Source organism: Rhipicephalus microplus, chromosome X, assembly GCF_043290135.1.
Source record: "Rhipicephalus microplus isolate Deutch F79 chromosome X, USDA_Rmic, whole genome shotgun sequence".
In the NCBI taxonomy this organism is placed as follows: domain Eukaryota; kingdom Metazoa; phylum Arthropoda; class Arachnida; order Ixodida; family Ixodidae; genus Rhipicephalus; species Rhipicephalus microplus.
Genome location: NC_134710.1, coordinates 254,244,835 through 254,269,494, shown reverse-complemented (window position 1 = coordinate 254,269,494; position 24,660 = coordinate 254,244,835). Strand labels below are relative to the sequence as shown.

The window sequence follows — 24,660 nt, the reverse complement described above, 5'->3', positions numbered from 1 at the left end:
CCAGCTCCCGCGATTCCAGCGCCACCTCGAGCACCTATGCGACATCCAGGCGAAGCCGCTCCCTCACACCGACAGCGAGACGTCGCAGTGCCCAGCGCAGCCACTCCCGCTCCAGGAGACACTCCCCACCTCGCCAGGCTGAGCTGACATGGGCGGACCGAGTCCAAGGGAAGAAACCACCGCTACGGAGCACGCCGCCAGTCACAAAGGTAACGCGGCCCTCATTGCCAGAGCATGAAAGCGAGGTAGTTACAACTCTACGAGAAGAACTAGCAGGTCTTCGGGCAACCATACAACAGCTCACCACACAACTAAATGAGGCGAGGCACCAAATACAAACTCTCACAGCTCCTAAAGATCCCCCCTCATCCACTGTAGATGTTAGCAAACCTAAACGCAGAGCCCCACCACTCCGCGAAGCGGACACGAATGACAGCGACTCACCAGAAGACACTCTAAACGAAATCTTACGTCTCACGCGAGAAAACCACGATAACATCGACACGCTGTCACGCCGGGTGGAAGCACTAGAGCAAAAAGCCACCATAAAAGCTAAAACCAAAGCCAGAACAGTAGTTTCTGTGGATCCTACGGCAAATCTGCCTGGGCCACCAAATTCAATGTAATCATCATGGCTTCCACAACCCAAAACACGTTAGAAATTTGGCAGTGGAATTGCGCTAGCTTCGCGACCCGTAAAACCCCACTGCTGCAGTACATTAAAGTGCAACCCAAGAAGCCTCATGTAATATTACTGCAGGAGACCCTTTGTGATACTCTCACATTATCGGGTTACCACCCCATCTCACAACGAGGGGATACCAAGAGAGGTATAGCCACGCTGATTAGCAAGAAATTTGCTCACATAGTACATGAGGTATTACCCACCCGCAGCCGCCTAGAAGCGATACTCGTCGAACTCGTACCAAACCGTTTTTTAAAACAAAGCGTTTTCATCCTTAACGTTTACAGCTCCCCGTCAGACTACAGACAGTCCTTCCACGCGCTCTTAACTAAAGCCACAACGCTCGCGCGAAACTCTCCGCTTGTTATAGCAGGAGACTTCAATGCCCCCCACCCGTCATGGGGTTACCCCCAGGCAACGGCTAAAGGCACTAACCTCACGCGAGCAATTGACGACTTGTCCCTCACACTCATCACAGATCACCGATTCCCTACGAGACTTGGAACATCGGTACAACGCGACACTACGCCGGACTTGGTATTTACCCGTAACGTCACAGGCCACACCTGGACCAATACGCAGGAAAATCTGGGCAGCGATCACTTCATCATACGAACCGAACTACCCAACGCATCAGCCCCACCCCGTACATTCACGCTGACGGACTGGGATGCCTTCCGCACCCTCCGCAAAAACAACACAAAGGAATACAACACATTCATCGAACTACTCACCTCACTTCAGGAAGACATAGCCAAAACAACGAAAACAATACAAACAGAACTCGAGGTCCCGAGAATGGACCCACACCTCGCACATTTGCTCGAGGCAAAAGCGTCAATACTCGCGCGCTGGAAAACACAACGACTAAACAGACGCTTACGAAAACGTCTATCAATACTGAACCAAGACATTGCCAAATATTGCACGGAGCTCACACGACTCCAATGGCATGAACTCTGCTCGGCGGTCGACGGCCGCATGCGAACTGGGGGTAAATGGAACCTCCTAAAATACATGCTGGACGACTGCGAAACAAAAAACAACCAGAGTCATGCCATAGACCGGCTCCTACACTCGCACAAAAAGATGGGAGGAACAAACTCATCCTTTCTTGAAGAAATCTCCAAACGTCACCTCCCCTTAAACACAGCACAACCCACCGACTACCCAGAAATAGAATGCGAAACGATACCCGAACTCGACGAACCCTTCACGGAGTCAGAAATTCGGGAGGCATTACACAACCTCAACAGCAGATCAGCCCCCGGTCCTGACAAGGTAACCAACCGCCTGTTGCGAAATTTAGACGACCAAGCCATCACACTACTCACAAAAGACATTAATTACATGTGGGAAACTGGCCAGGTACCTGAACAATGGCGCACGGCCACGGTAATCCTTCTCTCAAAGCCAGGTAAACCACTCAACTTCGACAATCTACGCCCGATTTCCCTAACCTCATGCATAGGAAAAGCAGCTGAACATGTCATCCTAAATCGTGTATCGCGCTACATAGAGGATCACGAACTCTTTCCGTTCAACATGGTCGGGTTCCGTCCGCACCTTTCAACACAAGACGTCATGCTATTACTAAAGAAACAGATCTTCGACTCAAAAACGAGAGATGTTCGTGGCATTCTCGCCCTAGACCTCACTAAAGCATTCGACAGCGTCTCACACCGCTTTATACTGGAATCCATTGCCAGCCTTGGTCTCGGTAAAAGATTCCAGGCGTACATTCGTTCTTTTCTGCAAAATCGAACAGCTCAGCTGCATTTATCGCAACTTACATCCGATACTTACACATTAGGTTCCAACGGGACACCACAAGGGGCAGTCATTTCTCCACTCCTTTTTAACATAGTAATGAAGGGACTATCTGACAAACTCCGCGACATCCCAAACATAAACCATGCTATATACGCAGATGACATCACCATCTGGTGCCCAGGAGGCTCATTGGCGGAGTTGGAGCAAGCCCTTCAAACTGCTCTCGATACCACAGAAGACTACTTAAAAAACACTGGACTTCGTTTGTCGCCCACAAAATCAGAGTTGCTACTGTACCGGCAATCTCGCCAAGGCGTTCGTAACTTAACACCCTTAGGTGATCTACCCATAGCGCTACACGCCAAAGATGGGCAGCGAATACCCCGAGTGGACTCCATACGCATTCTCGGCCTCCTCGTCGAGGCCACTGGCTGTCATGCAAGAACAATTAAACATATCACAGCAAAAACAGAGAACATGCTCCGACTCATTCAGCGAGTCTCGGGTCGTAGACGAGGCCTTGGAGAGGCCAACCTTCTGCGCATATACCACGCGTTCCTAATGAGTCACATCAATTACGTCGCCTCTGCCCACAACTGGACGAAGGTAGAAAAGACGAAACTAAACACACTCATGCGCAAAAGCATTAAACAAGTCCTTGGTTTGCCTCAAAACACGAGCACTTCCCGTCTCGACCAACTAGGCATGCACAACGGCATCGATGAAGTGATCGAGGCCCAGACCACGGCCCAAGTGATCCGCCTCTCCTCCTCCAAGGCAGGCCGCCGACTTCTAAGCGAGGCCGGCATGTCCCCACACCCCTGCCTTGAACGCGAAGTAACCCTCCCCAGAGTTGTCCGAGCTACTTACATGGTAACCCCATTTCCGCGAAATGTCCACCCACAACACAACGAAGGCAGACGGCTGGCCCGCGCTCGCGCGATCCTAAACCGTACCGCCGCGAATCGCAACTCTACCGCATTCGTCGACGCAGCGCAATACGGTAACTCCTCCTCTTTCGCACTCGCGGTAGTAGATGGCGACGGAGCCCTACGCTCAGCCGCCTCGGTTAGGCTATCAACAAGCGCCATAGCCGAACAAGTTGCTATAGCTTTAGCGATGACCGACCCCTCACTCACTAATGTCTTCACAGACTCTCGCGCCGCCATTCGGGCTTACGAAACCGGCAACATCGCTCCAGAAGCAGCCCGCATTTTACAAACACGGAAAAATACGGGCTCGCACTACCTCTCTTGGTTCCCTGCCCACATGGGCAAAGACGTTCACCCACAACAACCCAACCTCAACGAAATGGCTCATGATCGAGCACGAGAACTGACCCGCCGTGACGATCAATCAGCCACCGAAGAGCTGGGCCCAGACGTGCAGTTTAATGACCCACTACTCACCTTCCATGAAATTACCTCCCACTACCGACACAACAGAAGCCGATACCCTTTACCCCATTCAAAACTAGAACGCGCGCAAGAAGTAGCCTTTAGAATGTTACAAACGAGATCGTACCCATCACGGGGCCGACTCAGCCATTATAACTCAGACATAAATTCACAGTGCCCAGATTGCACAGAAGTGTACTGTTCACTCGCGCACATGCTCTGGCAATGTCCCGCGTTACCTCAGGGACCTCTCACCAGTGAGTCCGACTGGGAGGAGGCACTCAGGAGCCCCAATCTCCGAAACCAACTTAAGGCAGTCCAGAGGGCCCAAGAACTGGCGGAACGCCACCACGTTCCCGCCCCGACTCGGGCGTCGCCTACGGTAGCGGCTGCTAGGATGTCCCACGTGGGCACCCTGGTGGCTTAAACTCCTCAGGACCATATATTAAAGTTCTTGACTGACTGACTGACTGGTCATAACATGAAAATGATGACATGTCATGAACGTCACGATTTACATTTCATGGTCTTGTAGCACTTGCGGTGGTTTCGTTCACATGACATGTTGAAAAACTTGTATCGTATAGTATGATTACATGGCGAACACAAGCGACATACTTAACATAAAAATCATGACACGCGTGTCATGTAACAACATGACTACATGCCACGCTCATGGTGTGCTCGCGGCCGTTTCGGAAGCGTCACATATACCAAATTTGGCATTACGAGACGTAAATGGATGAAGAAGATATGATACTGGTGAAAGAATGATAAACATGACATGTATGTTATGTAACAACATGACCACATGCTACACTCATGATGCGCTCGCGGCTGTTTCGCTAGCTTCACATGTACCAAACTCGGATTACGCGACGCGAAAGGACAACATAGGTAAATGACACATCCAAACATGATAATCACGACATGCGTGTCATGTAACAGCATGACTACATGCCACACTGATTATGCGCTCGCGGCCGTTTCGCTAGCTTCACATATGCCAAGTTTGGTATTACGTGAAGCCAATGGATGACGAAGATATGTGACTGGTGCAAACATGATAATCATGACATGCGTGTCATGTGAAAGCATGACTACATGCCTAAGTCAAGGCGACAATACATTGTGACGTGACGCGGTGCGCGTGCTCTCCGGCATTTATTTCGTCGCGTCACGCTGGCGTTGCCACGCCAGGCGCCGGTCCTGCCCTATACTCGCAGGCGCGCCTCGTTGCTTTGACGCATGCGCGTTTCAGCGCGTCCGGCGTCCCTCCATAATGAAAAGAGGGAGACGCAGTGTTGTCTTGGTAACGCATCGGCACTAAATGCAGCATGTCGCATTTCACGCCAGTTGCCGTCGGGCGGCGCCGACGCACGATAGCCGCGCCTGGCATCAGACTGTACAGTGCTCGCGTTTTTCTAACGAAGCGTCGCTGTGCCCAGTGTGCTCGAGCGTGAACGCTACATGGGAGTATACTGAGCCCTTCATGATGCGCTCGCGGCCATTTTGCTAGCTTCACATATAACAAATTTGGTGTTACGTGACGTCAATGAATGACGAAAGTATAATGACAGGTGCAAGCATGATAATTCTGACACGCGTGTCGTGTAAGAACATGATAACATACCACGCTCACAGCGTGTTCGCGGTCGTTTCGCTAGCTTCACATATACTAAATTTGGTATCACGCGACGTGAACAGATAACGAAGGTAAACGTCACATCCAAACAAGATAATCATGACACGGAAGTCATGTACGGCATCATTTACTCCCTCCTCGTAACGTTGTGCTGATTTTAAAGAGACATATCAACATTTCTCATTCGTGCATGCTTCGCATATCATCGATTCCCACTGTACGTGGGATATGCCAAATTTTATTGTAATGAAATGAATCATGTAGCAAAACCTCTCCCGTGTGCCCATTTCAGCGGTAAGAACATGAGTGAATAAACATCCAGGCACACCATAGAAAGAGAATACAAAAAAAAAAGAATGTTCAGTAGCAAATGCGCAGTAAAACCAGAACCAAATTATGATGAGACGGAGAGCAGCCAGCATAAGGCCTTATATGTAGTGAGCGAGTCCAAAATGGAAGCACTGGGTCACTGCTGCAAGCTGTGGTTATCTCTGCCAAAAGGAGTGTCAGAATCCTGCCACGTATCCGACTCGGACACGATTTTGACTCTTCCGCACTTGTCCACACACCGCCACTTTGGCAACAAAAACCTGCTCCCGCCGTAATGATTATCCCTCCGTCAAGTCGACTACTGAGAAAAAAAAAAAGGGGGGGGGGTAGACTTTGCAAACAAAAAAAATGTTCATTCTCTTTCGTTGGGAGCTCGGTTAAACTTCTGACCATGGTTGGCGTCCATCCTACCCCCCTTCCCCCAGCGTGTCGTTTGTGTTTGTGGGAATGTGGTTTGAGGAAGGCGTTCGCCGAATCTTCATTGTGCGAACGACGACACCAGAGGACCATGCTGCCTCCGCTGTCCGCCTACCTTGAGACGAACCCTTGCTCGCGTTCAACGAGATAACAAAAAACGTCTGTCTGTCAAATGGGTATTTTCCTCCTACACCCTGGCTTGAGTATAATAGGGTGCCGGGTAATCACCATTGCACTATTACAAGCCCATGCGTATAGTAAGATTGGATGTGATATGAATTCCTAAGTATTGTATGAGGTTACTTGATCTCAAGGTAAATTATTTAAGTAGTATACCCGAGAAGAGTTAGGTGACCTAAATATATGCTTAACTTTACTTAAGTTAATATTTAGTTCCATTAGCCACAAGCTGCACCAGTTAGATATTTATTTAAATCGGAGTTTAGGCGATTACAATAGTCGTTTAAAGTAACTGCTGTAAAAGTATCGCAATCATCAGCAAAAAGGTGGATATTAGAAGCTACTTGAGAAGGCAGGTCAATAATATATATTAGAAACAACAAAACACCAATTACCAACTTTTGGGGCACTCCTGAGATAACATGGCACATTTATGAACTGTAGCCGTAAGCAGTAACGTAGTGTTAGTGATTAGCAAGACAGCATCCGACCTATTTTAATAGGGTAATGTCAAGATTTAAGTTCCGTAACTTGTGGATGAGAAGTTTATAACACACTTCATCAAATGCTTTTGCAAAATCTAAAACAAATGCAGCCAGCGGATGATGAACGATCAAGAATTAGATCAGTGAAAGATGTAGGTTGAGTCTCACATGATTATGATTTCTTAAAACCAGGTTGTGCAGATGAAAGATGTTACTTTCAGAGAAATTGAGGGTGCTTTTGATTACGAAGTATTATATAATAGTTAGAAGCACGTGCTGGTAAAAGAAATGAGCCGATATTTGGTCGTTAAGGTTTTGTTACCTAATTTGAGAAGTGGAACTACCTCCCTTATACCTTCCACTGATTAGGTAAAGTACCTGTGTGGAGTGATAGTCTCAATAGAGCTTGCTGTCTTCTGTAGTAAAAAATGCACATGCAAAATACAACGCAGCTCGTTTTATAAAAAAATATTTTGTAAAACTGTATTATGATCTATTTCCACAATGTGCCTAACAAATAAAAAGATTGTTAGACATTCATTGGGCACACATTTGAAATAAATGCGCGAAAAATCAAACACGAAAGCCGCCAAAAAAATGTGCGCAACCTATATACATATCCCGATACAAATATAAAAGAAATATGACGGGCAGAAATTTACAAATTATACCTATAAACAGATGCAAATGGCAAGATCATAACAGAAGTAAGGAACATATGCTCAAGCACAGTAATCGGTAATAAATGCACTTTGTATACATTCAAAGGATAAAAAATTAAGTATTCACAAGTACTTTCATTTCTTGTCCTTATCAAGCCTCAGCAACAATTTTTTCTTTATGAGATAGAGCCCATCACCGACCAAACATTACCACTGCAGTAACTTCTTCCAGTTTTTTGAAGCATAAAACTATAGTAATGCTCAATTTGGGCATCTTATTGGTGTCATAACTCACTTCAGCTGCAAAAATCGCACAGAGCCTGGCGAAGGCTGTGCTGGGGTGAGGGGGGGGGGGGGGTGCTTGTGTACACATACACATGCAAAGAGATGTACCAGCATGCATAAGGGACGGCAAAGCCTCCACTCGAAAGAAGTTTCTGGCTACACTGCTGGCACAGCGAACAAATAATAAAGAAACCAATAAATAAATATGAATCATTTTGAACTAAATGCTTAAGGCAGCTACAATATGATGAAAGCTTCATGAACATTACTTGTGTTTACAGAACCCTAGGCTATGTTACAGAAATTTATTATAAAAGCTTTCAAGAACTTGAGAAAACAATTGGACACCAGGTACATGCGTCAGGAAACTGGAATTTTTTTTTTAAAGGAGACGCTCAGCTATGATCGCCTACGTGTAGTCACAGGTCAAGTGATTATCCCAGGAAATAGCAGCATTCCTAGGTACTGGTTCGTTCGCAAGTTTTGCGCTGCTGTGCTATTCTTGTGCCTGCAGTAAATGAGTTGAAAGTCGCCATGTGAACAGAACAACATCGACAGCTGCCATCGATTTCCTGCGCTTGTTGTTCGAAACTTTTGGATTACACCACAAAGTGGTTTCAGACAACGGAATCGCATTCCTGTCAGCCAAAATACAGAAATCCTACGAGTGACAACTGCATCACCGTGGTGAAATTTGCACCGAACCACCCAGCCACAAACGGACAGGCCAAACGCTACGTGGTAGAGCTAAAACGTGCTCTTGCAAGATTCTTTGCGGGGTCATTACAGCGGCGCATTGCACGTTCTTTTTTTTTTTTGTCAAGCAACTCACAATGGGCCAGACGGGCCAGGTATCGGCGAATCTCATGTTTTCTTGCGAGCTGTGAACACACATCTCAGCCATTCTACCAGAACCGCCTTGAAAGGTAACACCAGATTAGGAAGACGCCTCGCGTTGCCGGTAGCTCCACAAACGACAACCAATGGTCGCCCGCCAGTTTCAAAGAATGCCCGAATGAACGGCAGCCATCGTAAAAAAAAAAACGTTTCACCCGGAGTTCTACCGGAAAGCGCATGGAGAGGCTTTAGACCGGGCATTGCCGCTTCCAGGGATGCAAGGATGCACTCTGCCCTCCACCTTGACCGTCCCCCCTCCCCCTCGATGCTGGGCGCGGCGCGCCCGGGGAGTGACGGACTATCGGGGCAATCAGTGTGTCCGCGCACTGGTTGCCTGTCCATTGTGCTCCTCGCCCCTTTTATGGCTCACAGTGGACTCGAAAGCCAGCGCTTGGACCATTTGGACCATGCTGTGCGCAAATGCCTTTCTTGAAAGTAATAAAGTCAGTTCCCTGTTACGTACGCTTGGTATTATGGCTACCATGGACATAACACAGTGCAAATAGGGTTATTAGCAACAAATTCAACCTCCACACCTTTCAGCATTATATCTCTCTCTTTTAACTTACTTCCGTTAATATTTTTTTAATTTCTATCAATAAATTGAGAGGTGCGCATTGAAAAAAAAAGGAAGTGAATTTATTTATTTAAATATTTGTTATTTATTTCAGAGAAAAAGTGCCATTCTAGTGCCGGACATTGGGCAGGGGTGTGGCGCACTGGACGCAACATTGTGTAGGAGGTACAGCAGTATAGATAGTGTTGAATGAAAGCGCGATGATTCAAAACGCAAAAAAAGAAGCAACATAAAACATAGTCCACAATCCCAAGAATGGCCATAATACACTAAACAAAACAAAATCTATAAAAACAGTGTCCACTAGGTTATTTTGTTTGGGTAAAAAGTAAAAAGAACTCAAATATTAACTGTATGAAAAATAAAGTCGGCAATGTTAAGAAGCAAGACATTGCAGAATCGAAGAATTTAAGAATCGTGCAGAAGCGAGGCATTGAACCTCAAGCAATCAGTCTGATCAAGATGGGTATTAGAATAAAGTGCACTGTATTATATATTAAGGTGTAGTTATAAGCCATGTGAACAGCTAACGCACGAAGAAACTAGTTGAGATCGACACTTACAAGAATCTCTGGCGGCGTATTGTTCCGCTCTCTGCTTGTTCGAAAAAAAAAATGTACCTGTATATAGGGGCTCAGTCACTCTTTCGAGATTGGAGGCACGCGTTTCGTGGCGCAAAATTGGTTCGATATAATTAGACTTTTTTTGTATTGCCAGCTTATTATTATATATGCGATAGAACAGCTTCGTTATTTCGCGATAACGTCTCCATTCCAAGGTTTCTAGTTTAGCGCCTTCCAGAAGAACTGACGGAGATGTGTTACATTTACGTATTGAATATGAATTTTACAGCTTTTCGCTGTATTGATTCAAGCTTATCTGTGTTAGCTTGCGTGTGCGGGTCCCAGACAGCCGATGAATATTCTAATATTGGTATTACGTTCGTTTCACATTTCGGTTTGCCGAATGCCATAGCGAGTGCCCGTAAGTAGCCTTGTATATTCAAAGCCATGTTCTCAGTTTAACAAACGTGTTGGTTTCATCTTAATGTAGATGTGATAACAAGACAAAGGTGCATATACTGTGAGACAAAGGACAAGAATTGATTACCTAGGTTGTATTGGAATGTTAGTAGATCTTTTTTGCAGGTCATGGTTATCGCCAGAGTTTTTCTCGCGTTAAAGGTCATCTGTCATTTTGTGCATAAATCTTGAATCTTAAAAGAGTTATTTAAAAGAACCTGGTCACTGGATGCGTTAACTACTTTCAAGCGCGCAGGCATTCGCAAAAAGCTTTAGATTGGCTGCGATATCACGGGTGGCATTATTGATATAAACCGAAAAGAGGTCCGAGGACGGATCCCAGAGGTCTGCCAGATTTAAGCGGCGCAAACGGCGAGTTGATACCACCATCCGTAATACCGCGCTCGGTGAATATTACTCGCGCTTTCAAAGCCTAACCTAAGATGCATTCGTTAATTAACACTAATTAACTAATTAGTAGATACCTAAAACTACTATGGGACCTGTAAAACTCGAGATTGTGCTGTAAATTGAGGGGTCTATGTGGTACATACACTGACTGTTCGGAAACGCGCACTTCGTCTTTTTTTTTTAAGTACCCTATTGATGTTCTATACTATTGATCTTCACCTCAACGTACACTAAATATTGTTTTACGAGGTCATGAATGTGCCTTCCATAAGAATCCTCTCTTTTTACGCGTACCCTATTTTAATATTTGCGTGGCACCGCAGAGTACACCATCTCAACGCTAGATGAAGCTACGAGGGCTTGACGGCTGTCGCACCCTCAACAAAACTGGCCAGGGAACTTTTTTTTACCACGCGATTCAAACACGCTCTACACCATCATGAACTAGACATATGCCAGTACCTAAATCCCAGAAAGCAATTGGATATCTTCAAGCACGGCTCTACGGTAGCGATTCAAATGCGGTAAAACAGCCGATATTTCTGAGAGCGCCCATAGGCGCTGTGCATTATTCTTTAATAAGCTAGGGAACTCGCACTATTTAAACTACAATACTGTAACTCCGGCAGAAGAAAGGTTCATGCAGTTGTTACTTGAAACCGTGAAAGCAATGAGAAAATCAGAAAGGGAGAGGAGTTATTATTTTTTTTCTCTCCCGTCCCATAGAGTGACGCGGGGCCCCGCCCTCACCATGCGGGAAAGCGCGCCTCCTGCGCGTGGGCCGGAATCCTGGGGACGTACGAGAACTACGTACCTTGACAATCGACGTTATGCGAAGCATGCAGAGAGAAGGTGACCATGTTGTATTTAAATGCGAATGCATTCTTTAGTCGGGGAATGTCAGGCGTCTGTCGGTGTCCGTGTGCCTGCTAGTGTTATTTGTCCGTTCTCACTTCCTCTCCCATAGCAAAAAGTGTAGACAGGCACGCGTTTATCCTCGTTCTTAGCAACCGGAGCAGGTGGTGCGGGCGGAGTAGCGGAGAGTGAGGGGAGAGGAGGAGTGCGCTCTGGTGTGAAGGTGCTCGCATCGTGGAAGCTCGGAGGAGCTCCCGCGTGTTTGAAGAGAGTGTAGAAGAGGGTAGCTGCAGAGCTTCGACATTCCTTCCCTCGCTGGTCGCTCTTTTTTTTCCCTGAACCCCACTCTCCCGTCCGCTCACTCTCCTATATATATATATATATATATATATATATATATATATATATATATATATATATATATATATATATATATATATATATATATATATATATATATATATATATATATATATATATATTTATATATATATATATATATATATATTTATATATATATATTGTTACGGGGAATAAAGTATACACGATGAATATACTGGCGAGCGATTGCGTACAACGCTGGTGCAGTCCGAGCACGTTCCCCTCAGTACTTCGTCGTCGTCATCCTCAGGCATCTACTTAGCCCGTGACATCACCCGCCGGCGGGAGAAGCACCTTCCCGGTGCGATCAATTCTCGGGGCTTGAGTAGAATGGTTTAAGCTGTGAGACGTGCACTATATCGGTCGGGACTGAAGCTGGTACTGACGTGGTATGGAGCGAAGCTATCTCATAGGTCACGCTGGTGACCTTGTGTATGACGCGGTAGGGGCAACGTAACGGGACATCAGTTTTTCGCAGAGACCAACACGACATGATGGTAACCACAGCAAGATGAGCGACCCCGGGGAGCACTGTACGTCGCGGTGCCAGCGATCGTAAGCACGCTTTTGGTTAAGCTGCGAGGCACATAAACGATTCCGGGCGACTTGGCGGGCGATGTCAGCTCGTGCCAGGGCATCAATCACTAGCATAAGCAGTTCATGAGGGGGCGTCAGATTGGAGCATGGTGTCCATGGGCAAAGGTGGGTCATAACCAAACAGTCGGTAAAATGGGAAAAACCCAGCTGTATTATGACGTGAACTGTTGCATGCGAAGGTAACGAAAGGTAAGTGGATGTCCCAATCTTTGTGATCTTTGAAGACGTACATTGCTAATTTATGCGTCAGGGTACGGTTGAGGCGTTCCGTGAGGCCGTTGGTTTGTGGGTGGTACGCTGTAGTGAACTTGTGGTGGGTAGAGCAGGATCGCAGGAGCTCGTCGACTACTTTAGATAGAAAACAGTGGCCGTGGTCAGTGATCAACTGACGAGGAGCACCATGACGCAGAATGATGTCATGAAGAAGGAAATTGGCTACATCAGTAGCGCAGCTTGTGGGGAGAGCGCGCGTAACGGCATACCGCGTTGCGTAGTCGGTAGCAATAGCAATCCACTTATTACCGGTGGCCGACACGGGAAAAGGTCCTAGAAGATTGAGGCCGACTCGGAAAAATGGCTCATCTGGTACTTCAATGGGCTGCAGGGTACCAGCAGGCCCCAGAGCAGGTGTCTTGCGGCGCTGGCAGAGGTCGCATGCCGCAACGTGCTGTCGCACAGATCGGTAGAGGCCAGGCCAAAAGAATCGGTGGCGAACGCGGTCATATGTGCGTGACACGCCTAGGTGTCCAGTGGAGGGGGCATAATGGAGCTGTGCCAAAACGTCTGAGCGAAGATGTGCAGGAACAACGAGTAAAAGCTCAGCACCATCTGGGCAGGCGTTGTAGCGGTGCAAGATGTCGTTGTGAAGAACGAACAGTTGTAAGGAGTGGTCAGGGTGGAAAGAGTGCAGACCATTGATAATAGCACGCAAAAAGGGGTCGCGGCGTTGTTCAGCAACTATGTCGGTGAAGTCAGTAATTGAAAGAAGGAGGGCCTCTTGTCCATCTTCCATCATGTCATGCGAATCGACTGGGTAACGGGACAAGCAGGCGGCATCCTTGTGAAGTTGTCCGGATTTATAGGATACAGAAAAAGTGTTCTCTTGTAAGCGCAGCGCCCAGCGACCGAGGCGTCCCATTGGGTCCTTGAGTGAGGAGAGCCAGCAAAGCGCATGGTGGTCCGAAATAACTGAGAATGGTCGGCCATACAGGTATGGTCAGAATTTCGCAATGGCCCAGACGAGAGCTAAGCACTCGCGTTCTGTGATCGAATCATTTTGTTCCGAGCGCGACAACAGTCGGCTTGCGTACGTGACGACGCGGTGCATTCCTTGTTGCCGCTGCGCCAGCACTGCGCCTATGCCGTGGCCACTGGCGTCGGTACGAAGCTCCGTGGCGGCAGATGGGATGAAGTGTACTAAGGCTGGTGGATTGGTGAGAATGTCAACGAGCGACGAGAAGGCGTTTGCTTGCTGTTGGCCCCAGGCGAATGCGACATCCGTTTTGAGGAGGCAAGTTAGAGGACGGGCTACATCAGCAAACTTCTCGACAAAATGACGGAAATAGGAGCACAGTCCCAGAAAATTTCGGACGTCCTTGGCTGAGTGGGGTGTGGGGCAGTCGCGAACTGCGCGGACTTTCGCAGGGTCTGGTTGAACGCCTGCAGCGTGAACAAGATGGCCGAGTACACAGATTTGGCGCTGCCGAAAGCAACATTTGGAAGAGTTAAGTTGCAAGTTGGCACGTCAGAAAACATCAAGCACTGTGGAGAGACGGGTAAGATGGTCGTCAAAAGTAGTCGAAAAAACAATAACGTCGTAAAGATAGCAGAGGCAGATGGTCCACTTCATGCCTCGAAGGATCGAGTCTATCATGCGCTCAAAAGTCGCGGGGGCATTGCATAAGCCAAAAGGCATCACCTTGAACTTATAAAGTCCATCAGGAGTCACGAAGGCCGTCTTCTCTCTGTCTTTGTCGTTCACAGCGGTCTGCCAGTAGCCTGAAAGAAGGTCTATTGAATGGAAATATTTGGCACCGTGTAAGCAATCGTGTGCATCATCTGTGCGTGGTAGGGGATAGACATATTTTTTGGTATTATGGTTGAGATGGTGGTAATCAACACAGAATCTCTAGCTATTGTCCTTCTCTTTAACAAGTACAACGGGTGAGGACCAGGGACTAGATGAGGGTTAGATTATGCCCTTATGAAGCATTTTATCGACTTCTCGCTGTATAATAGCATGCTCCGTGGCTGACACACGGTAGGGCCGTCGGCGAAAAGGTCGAGCGTCACCGGTGTCGATGCGATGGGTTACCGTCTGGCGCAAATCACGGTCGCTGAAGTCAAAGATGTCCTGATAAAAAGCAAGCACATGGCAGAGAGCAGAGACTTGTTCAGAGGTGAGCTTGTCAGATAGCATCGGCTTGAAAAGGTCGGAACAGGAACGTGACGAGAGCGACGTTGGTGAAAAATCGGGTGGCAAATCGGTGGTTAGGGCGGAAACTGTGTGGTCGGCCATTGGTGTCAGATGCGCAAGTGACATGCCGCGAGGAATAACTTGCGCTGAGAAGCCAAAATTGAGGACGGTAAATGAAGTTCTGTTGTCCTTAACGGTAACCACCGTGTTGGGGAGTGCAACATTACGTGTCATGGCCACGTCAGAAATTGGGACAGCAACATAAACACCATCGGGTACAGGAGAATATGGCGAGAGTTTAACTTGGACTGCGGCTTGCGGCGGAAGTGTGAGGAAATCTACAGAGCGTAGACGAATTGGGCTGGTAGAGACGGTCTCTGAGAAGGATGGTAGTTCGAGCCGAAGAAGACCTTTATAACAGTCAATGAGCGCAGCGTGTGAAGTCAGAAACGAGAGCATCAAGTCACGTCACACGTGAGAAATGAGCGCCATCTGGCAGTTTTCACAGAAGACAAAGCGCGTGGCTCTGAGACGGGTGCGCACCCATCTCAGAAGTGATAAGGCGTAGAACGTAAGGCGATGGGTAGGTGTCACCACCGTCTCGTCTTAGCAAAGCATTGGAATCACTTCTCGTTCCGTGCAAGTGTTGCATGGTCAACGCAGCGTGATAAGCGCAAAGGTCCTTAAAATTACTTATGTATGCCTTTTCAAGTAAAAGATACACATGCAGAATATATACGTGTTGTTATCGTGCACAATTGCGCAAGCATGAATTCTCTATCTTGAGCAAGAATGGTGGGCGCTGCGGATGGGGTCGGCCGTTTCAAGTATCCGATGCCGTTAAGAGTGGACAAACAGATAAATGTACAGACAGATGAACAGACCGAAATTTTGCGCCGAAGGTCCCCAAGAAAGACTATCGTTTTTAACAATTATCGCACGAACTCTGTATGCTCTTGCCAATGAAAAAAATTCGCGAGCGCTATGGAGGAACACTGCTGAGGCATAGATGAAACCAGCTGCCCATTTTCATTGCACAGAGGGCGCATGCGATAACCTCACTCCACGTGTGATTCCTGCCATCGAACGCTCGTCAACCAGAAAAGAAGCATGGTCACTTTTTGCTGCACGAAGGAGTATGAAGAGGTCGGAGGATGCGTGGCTCGATCCGCAACTGTGAACATTGCATCTGAAGGGCGTGGTTGCGAGCGCCAGCCCGCGCCATTAGAGCAGGCATCAATTAACGGCTCGTGTACCCTTCTTCGCACTATGATGTTATTACACAAAGACTGCTTTTTTGCCGGGAGTGACCGTATTCCCACACACAGTATAGCATTTTACATTTTCGCGAGATCATATGGAAAAATTTATCTACAGCCTAAGTTCATTATGGGGCTGCGTGCTCTTATTACACGGTGTAAAATGTGTTGATGTCGAAGTGTTTTGTGAGCATAAAACTGTTTGTGTTGCCTCAAACTTAGCGTGCTCTCTTCAAAGACATGAAATAAAGGGTGTTTTCAACTTTCTTAAGTTGATTACACTTCCCTACTTGACACTTAAGCCTCACAGTTTGAGGAGTTCGAATGTTGTAGCGAATTATTTAATGCTGCTGCGCTCCTTAAGTTTTGTGACATTGCCTGAAAAATATAGTAAAGGGAACCCAATACACCCATGGTACTATAGAAATATAATTCATCTCACTCATCGCATGAACCATTATATACGTAAGAAATGTCATTCCAAGTGTTAGGACAATGCTTCTTCATTGAATGCGTCGAAAAGTAAATTTGAAGCTAAAATTAAACAAGATAAGAACTACTACTTGAACAATGCTTTCTCTAAATTTATGAAACCGATTCGTCCAGGTTCTAGAGAACGCTCATTCCTGGATAGTAGATGCTCTCATCGTTCATTCTTGATGACTAATCCTTCTCAAATCATGAAGATATAGCAGATGACTAAATAATTTTTTAAAATCAATTTTTAGTATTGATAACAGTATCACTCCTTTAGTTTTAGCGTGCAGCCAACTACGTACTCTTTCTAATATTGAATTAATACCCTCTGGAGCACATAATTTTACACAAAATCTTCAGGTTTCGGAACAATCTGTCTCAGACGGTATTCCAAATATGTTTCTGAAGTGGTATTCAGAAGAATGTGCTATATCACTGTAATATCGAAATATTTCTGCAGCAGTTCTTATAGCTGCAGAAGTTTAGCTGCAGCAAGCGTCATTTCCGTGTTTACTTAAAAAAAAAGCAAATAATGCCAATTATATAGGTCAATATTTTTGCAGTCTACCAGCTCTACACTTCTGAAGCATATCACTAACAAATATATTGGAGCATACCTAGATGCACACAATATGCTTTCACAACCATAGTACGACTTTCGTGCTGGCTATTCTACTGTTACACAGTTGGTTCAATTTACGCTCGACATTCTTTCTTCCTTAAACGACAAAAAAAACAAGTTTATGTTATATTGGAAAGTCTTTGGCATGGTTTGGAATGCTAAACGTTTCGCCTATATACAATTCTTTTGGTGACAATGTGGGGGTTGATTGGTTAGCAGAATACTGGCTGTCACGCTCAAAATTGATTACGTCGAACTACAAGTCATGTCACGTACATTTCACATCAGGAAGGGGCCTCACGTTAAACAGCCCTATGGGGTCGAAATTTCTGGAGCCCTTCCCTACGGCGTCTCTCATAATCATATGGTGGTTTTGGGACGTTAAACCCCACATATCAATCAATCAGGAACTGGCCTCAAGGGTCTTTGCTTGGTCCGCTTTCGTCTGTTGTATATATAAATGACAGATAAGAAATTATAGGTGATACTAAACTTAAACTTAGAATGTATGCAGATGACTATGTTATCTGTAGAACCATCTCTAAAACCTAAATTCAGGATGCACTGTATAGTGTTTCTTTTTTTGTCGCTTTGTAACCTAAGAGAAATACGCTAGCTTCAAAACGACTGTAGTCACTACATTTACAAATAACAAACAGCCTCTTGATTTTACGTATACTAATGATGTTATAAGTCTTGTAGGTGTTATGTAGTTTGAATACATTGGTGTAACTTTCACATGAAATTTCAAATGGCGCACGCATATTGAAACAATCTCCAACAAGCTCTTCGAAAACATTGGTGTCTCCGACGCACGTTGAGACACTCGACGAAAAATTCTACTGACGGCTAGCACATAAGACTTTTGCGAGACTTGAATATGCGTTGGTTGTTCAGTCGCCTCACTACGGATATCTTAAATGTTAAAATCTGTTTTTCAAAAGGGCAATACTGCTTATGTTTCGTCGCTATGAGCAGCGTTTTTAGCCTACTTCACATTCGCATGTTTTATCCCTAACACCCTCTGGAACATCGGCACACTTCGAATCGTGTCATCATGATGCACAAATAAACCCTGGTTCGAATGTTGTAGCACCCATAGCCTTCGTTGCATCTTCTGCACAATGTACCCCGTGATTTGATCCTCTAGAACTTGTTCCCCTTAAGTCAACTCAAAATAATATTTTCGTTTTGTTTTCTTTGTATTTTTAAACAAAGAGGTTCATTTTTGTAATGAACTTGATGGGTATCCACGCCGGCTCGGTGCTGTGCGACTGAAAAAAAATAGCCTAAAAATGTCCTTTGTGAAACTGTATTTTCTCAGTGTGCTGAACACGTATTTACACATGATATGTCTGGAAAACCTAAGACAGTAGTATTTGTAAATACACATGATTAAGACACACTGCTATCAGGTTAACTGCTTCGCCCTTTCGGGAAGAGTTTTTTTTTTCAAAACTAAAGGGGCAAGTTTCTATTTTCCCCTGCTCTTGAATTTTGATATAACCCCCCCCCCCCCCCCCCCCTTCTTGTGCCGCGCCACCGCCGATTCGATGGTCTATTTTCAACACAACTTTTTATCACAATAAATAGCTTCTGCTGTTGAGCCTGTCTGAATGAATACCTCATTCACTTTTATTTTGCGTGTCCCGCGTAATGAATTAAGAAAGCTGTGAAACTTGTAAAAACACACATAAAAGAGAAATAGCATTACAGCGTTTAGTCTTCAAAATAAGTCCAGCACGCGCAACATCTCATTGTGGAGCGAAGCGATCATCTGAAGCGTGAATCGAGAGATGAAAGGCGACGACGTGGGGCTACTTCTACAGTATGATTGCAGCGTTGACAGTGACAGTAAGTCATCGCAAATCACTCACGACAAGTTAAAGGCGCACGTAGCTGATTCCATGTTAAAAAGATTCCAAAATATTCTGGGGTCCCTCAGTTAAGCGCAGCCATGGTTTTTCTGCACAGGGCACGCAACGGCCATTCCATTTCATTTTCGGAACCCGAAGCCTCGTGGAGCGCTAAAGGCTGCATGTTGCCTTTGAATTTCAAAACTGCACTTGAGTGGCCGTTGCATGCCCGGTGCAGAAAAACTGTGACTGCACTTGAGCGAGGGACCCCCAGGTTATTTTGAAATCTTGTACAGCCATTAGCACTCCATGAGGCTTCGGATGGCGGCTTCGGTTATGCCAGGACAATATTTCAACTTACGTATATGGTGGCCCTCTTGTATGTGGTGTGGAACCAACCAGATGAGGTGTTTCCTGTTGTATCTGCTGCCTCGATGATGGCAGCTTCGCTCTGCGTGCGGCTGAAGTGAATCCTCGGGAACGGCATCAGGAAACGTCGTGCTTTGGTTCCAACGCACTCCAAGCTGTTCGAACGAAAAAAGAAAGATGAGGACAGGAATGACCACACGCTCGATGTGATCGTCTTTCTCTTTTAGATGGCACTGACGTTTCCAGCGAGTAACAGAAAAAAACGTTGTCGCCATAAAATAAATTAAAAGCAAAATAATTAGATTAATAAATAGAAACATCTATGAAGGGTCCAGACATTTTACCTACCGAGATATTTCACGGTTTTCTAGAAAAGAAAAAGAAAAGCGAAAGCAAAAGACGCCCTGGCCATTGTCCTCATATGACTAGGATATCACGTTCTATTTTTTTCCTCTTTTATTTTTGAAACGTGTTGTTGGGGAAATGAAAAGCTTCCGTCCTCAATCTTACTGATCTCTTCACGAAGTTGCGTGTCTTGGAAAGGTTTGCGGTTGCCCAAAGGATCACATCAAAACCTTCAACGACTATTGCTTGCTGCGGGGAAAATTCAATTTATTGGGTGCTCAGGGCTTACGTTTCGTGACGAGATGAGACACAACCCTTAATGCCAGAATATTTGCGAAGTTTTGGCGCATACAGTCAATTTTGTTTGTAACGCTGAGTTTCAATTTACGATATTGGCAGGGCATGGAGCTTTGTGATACGAGCAAGTATGTGCGTGTAAATCATCCTCAGTGATATTCAGTCACAGCCTAGGAATCGTCACACACACGCTTTCGCCAAGCTTTCACAATTGGTCAAATGTGTGCGCTGGTGCATGTGGGCGTACAAAGGTTCCTATTTGCAGCAGACATATTAGCGCTATCATCCATCTTAGTGCCAATGGGAAGGACGAATGAACTTCGGTTGTTTTGCCACAACGCTGCGTTAATAGATTACAGACGGCAATGAATTTTTTGCTACAAAAGTCATCGAACACGAAATAGACATTTTTCATGCAGACCATCGCCGTCTTGAAGCGCGCAAGCGCTTATGGGAAAAGTGTGTACACTACAGCATCTATACCAGCTAGCGCAAGTGGCCCACATTTTGGCTTTCCGCTTGCACCCTGCAAGCGCTACTCACATAATGGGAATTTGGCTAAGTGCAACCTATACTGCGTAACCCAATGACACACTTCAATTTCGTAATCATGATGGTCACTTTTTTAATTGTGAAGCATTTCTTTGCATACTGCAAGCACTTTTCGCATCTATCTATCTATCTATCTATCTATCTATCTATCTATCTATCTATCTATCTATCTATCTATCTATCTATCTATCTATCTATCTATCTATCTATCTATCTATCTATCTATCTATCTATCTATCTATCTATCTATCTATCTATCTATCTATCTATCTATCTATCTATCTATCTATCTATCTATCTATCTATCTATCTATCTATCTATCTATCTATCTATCTATCTATCTATCTATCTATCCGCTTACGTCTCTGTGCTCTCGGGATCACCCCCTTGGCGCAAACCAAAATTAGAATGGTAGGGTAAGATGATTAAACGAATATGACGCGCTGGTGCAGACATAAATAATACCACAATTTCGTCACCTACGTCACTAAACACTTTCCTTCAGACAGTGACACATATCTGCGGGCGGGTATGTGGCCCTAGTGTGCAGGTATGTGCCATAGGTGATTAACACTTCGTATTTACCCAGAAACGACGAAAAGTCACCTGGGTAATTTTGAATACATGAGCTTTAAAAAATCTCGACATCGGCAGAATTGATTGATTCAACGAATGCAAATAAATGTCGGGGTCCCAGCAAGAATCGAACCCAGCATTCTGCGTTGTAATCAAGAAGCCTACCGCAGAGACACGCCAGGTCTCGGAACCACTTTTGAAATAGATGCTAATGTTGTTGAAACGTCCGTTGTGGTAGCAGTGCTCACTATTCAATTTTGTAAACATTACATATGTACTCTTGTGATACAGCCGTCACGTTGACTTAACGTCAATTGTAGTTAGGTACCATACGCTGAAGTTGATTTATGAAGCTGTGTCCAGGGCTATTATCCTCGCGACACCAGCGCTTCATATCACGTTATCGCTTCTGGTGTTGGTAATACTAACCTTCTTGTTGGCATCGTTGCGCAAGTAGACATATATGGTTATGTAAATATTTGCAACTATTCAACATATGTCGGTGCGTGCAACATTAGTACATATGTAGTGAGAGAGGAAGACGGGACGGCAGCCAACGTGGTCGTGTCGTTTTCTCGCAACTTTATTATCCACGGCGATTCGCCGAAGCGCAGCAGCGACAGCTGCAGCGTCGAGCCAGCAGCTCGTTCTAATCCTCGCGCAGCTCGAGCTAGCATCAGCTGCGCGAGAGGCGCGGCGCAGTGATCAAAAAACGACGATGGTGATGATGGCCCTAAACATATGTTTAGCGTGTCGCTCATTAAAAATTCACAAGACAGTCACCTTCCCTCCGCACGCTTCGCATAGTGTCGAGATTCGCAAGGTAGGTCGGCCAATTTTCTTCTCTGACCGAATTACACTTTTTGGCACAAAAACAAAACAAACAAACAAACAAACAAACAAAAAAACCACAGTTTCGGCACAAAGCCGAAGCAATGAATGGAATAGCAACACATCGGGCTGTTATACCAAGTAAGGTTTGAAGAATTAGGAACCATACGAAATGTAGTGAACATGGTTCATTTTGCGTGAATTGACAGTAATGCAGTAACTACACTATCTAAACAGGTGTTGTTGTGAATAGTTGACTGCGTGACGTCCGACAGAAGAAGTCCATGTTTCGTATTGAGAAACGTGACAAGCCACTGGTTTTCACGTCAAAGTATACATTATATACATTAACGTTGCAGTGTCCAGTGACTATCCCCGGTACATCAAGTAGGTACACCGCACGGAAGTTGCGCAGCAAGAAGTTAATGATGTGAGTCCACAAGGTTCCTGGTTAAATGTACGCTATTATGACGACGAAGCCGTGCGATGTTCTAACGGCGCAAGCATCACCACAACTCCTCTGGGGCAGCTAGATGAGTTTACCTGTCTAAAGTTATAGCGGTGGTGTGCATTTAGATGGGAACCAAATTCACAGGCATGACAGGACCAGTAACTTGCCAAATAGTCCTGGAATTGGTGCGAGCAATTTTCACTGTTGGCTTAGACTGAAAGTGAAGCAATCTATTTTGAGTGGCCCCTTTCATTAAATTATATGTGCTTCTGTGAACTCACCCCTCGAACAATCAAGCAATCGTACACATCAATGCTTAGGGAAAACATGTATGGCTTGTCCAAGCAAAGTACATGCTTTCAACGAACGTGCTTTGTTCAAGAATGCTTCTGTTAATTCCTCTGAGAGTAAGCCAGTGGTAAACGGCGTGCATACGAAGCTCGCCGTTATTGAAATGGACAGGAAGAGCGGCGTGACCTAGCTGGTTAATGCAGCGCGCTAGAAGCGAGGTGTCGTTTGTTCGTGCTTCTGGTGGGTGTCTTGGAAATAATTATTTTTGATTAATTTTCATTTATGCCTTTTATAGATGTATAGATACGTATACATATCCGAGACATCATGGGGACGGCGACAGAAAAACATCAATGCTATCAACTCACTATAAATCATTTGACCTTAGTTCTTCGCCGTCATTAGCCACAGAACAATGTGTGCAAAATGTGTTACATGTGTAGCGGGTACCTCGCTTATTCGCAGAATAACGAACAGCGGCATATCCCTACTTGCTGAAATTTATGGTGGTTTATGGCGTAGTCGGTACCTTGCGTGTGTGCCTCAAGTGAGCCTACAACGGGCTCGGGAAAGGACAGGGAGCTGTTCCAAATTTCGCTGTAACTGTGCTGCGTATTTTGCGTAAGACTGGCGATTTTTTCACAAAGTTGTTACCACCAGCACCAGCACTCATCAAATGTGCTGTGCTTCGAAAGTGGGATTATACACATTTGCATAACTGAAAATGCGAAGTGCGGCTGCATTTCCGATGGAGGCGGAAATGTTGTAGGCCCGTGTGCTCAGATTTGGGTGCACGTTAAAGAACCCCAGGTGGTCTAAATTTCCGGAGCCCTCCACTACGGCGTCTCTCATAATCATATAGTGGTTTTGGGACGTTAAACCCCACATATCAATCAATCAATCAATCAAAATGCGAAGTAACATGATACGGCTCCATTGAACGAATTCCGACGCTCTTTGCCGCGCGTATGAATACATCGACCATCCTGTTTGATGTACTTACGAACACGTGAAAGAGAAATTTGGTTAAGAACTACCACACCACAATCGATAAAACAATTTGTATGCCTCTGACCACAAGCTTTTTTTTTCAAAGAAAGACGCTAGCTATCGTTTGGGCACTACAGAACCAATGCGAGCAAACTTGTTTGACGTTGAAAATACAAAATTCAGCTCATATCAGTTCGCTAAGTTTTTCGGGGCATGAAATTTCGAATACTTCCATGAAATAGCTGACACATTCCCCGTTTCTTCATTACGCGTGTGTCAAGGACATCCGCATTATTCTTTATTTAGAATGAGAATAAGGTTCTGCTAAACCAGTGCAACAATAAGCCGGATACACCACCTCTCTGAGGCGAACAATTTGAAGCTAGAAACTACTCCTCAGCTTATGTGCACAAGAGTTTTTTCCCCGCGTACACATCGCATAAGCATGACATTGCCACTTTCTCAATTGGCAATATTCCAGTGCACCGAAGCATAATTAAACGATGATTTGTCTGAACGTGAACTGAATTGCCAGCAAGCATGCTCCACAGTGAAACTTAGCATTTGCCAATAAACTCCAAATGATCATAGTAAGGCACCTCGCAAGTGAACTATAGTCTAAACTCTTCTTCTTTAAACACGTTTAGAATGTATTCACTTTTTTGTACAGTGCTTGACTGGTCAATTCAAATGAAACAATTGTTTATATAAGCATACCTCAATACTGC

The 24,660-nt window shown here is 45.4% G+C and overlaps 2 protein-coding genes across 3 annotated transcripts in view; one reads left to right on the top strand and one right to left on the bottom strand.

Moving 5' to 3' along the window:
• The window catches only part of LOC142776066 (uncharacterized), a 119,389-nt gene that overhangs the window by 12,358 nt on the left and 82,371 nt on the right, over nt 1–24,660 (top strand). The window lies entirely within an intron of this gene.
• Nucleotides 1–24,660, bottom strand: part of LOC142776067 (uncharacterized) — a 112,043-nt gene that overhangs the window by 19,090 nt on the left and 68,293 nt on the right. The window contains exon 2 of the mRNA XM_075878949.1: nt 19,591–19,753. Coding sequence (XP_075735064.1) covers nt 19,591–19,716 — 126 coding nt within the window. The 5' untranslated portion in view covers nt 19,717–19,753. The remainder of the gene's footprint in view (nt 1–19,590; nt 19,754–24,660) is intronic.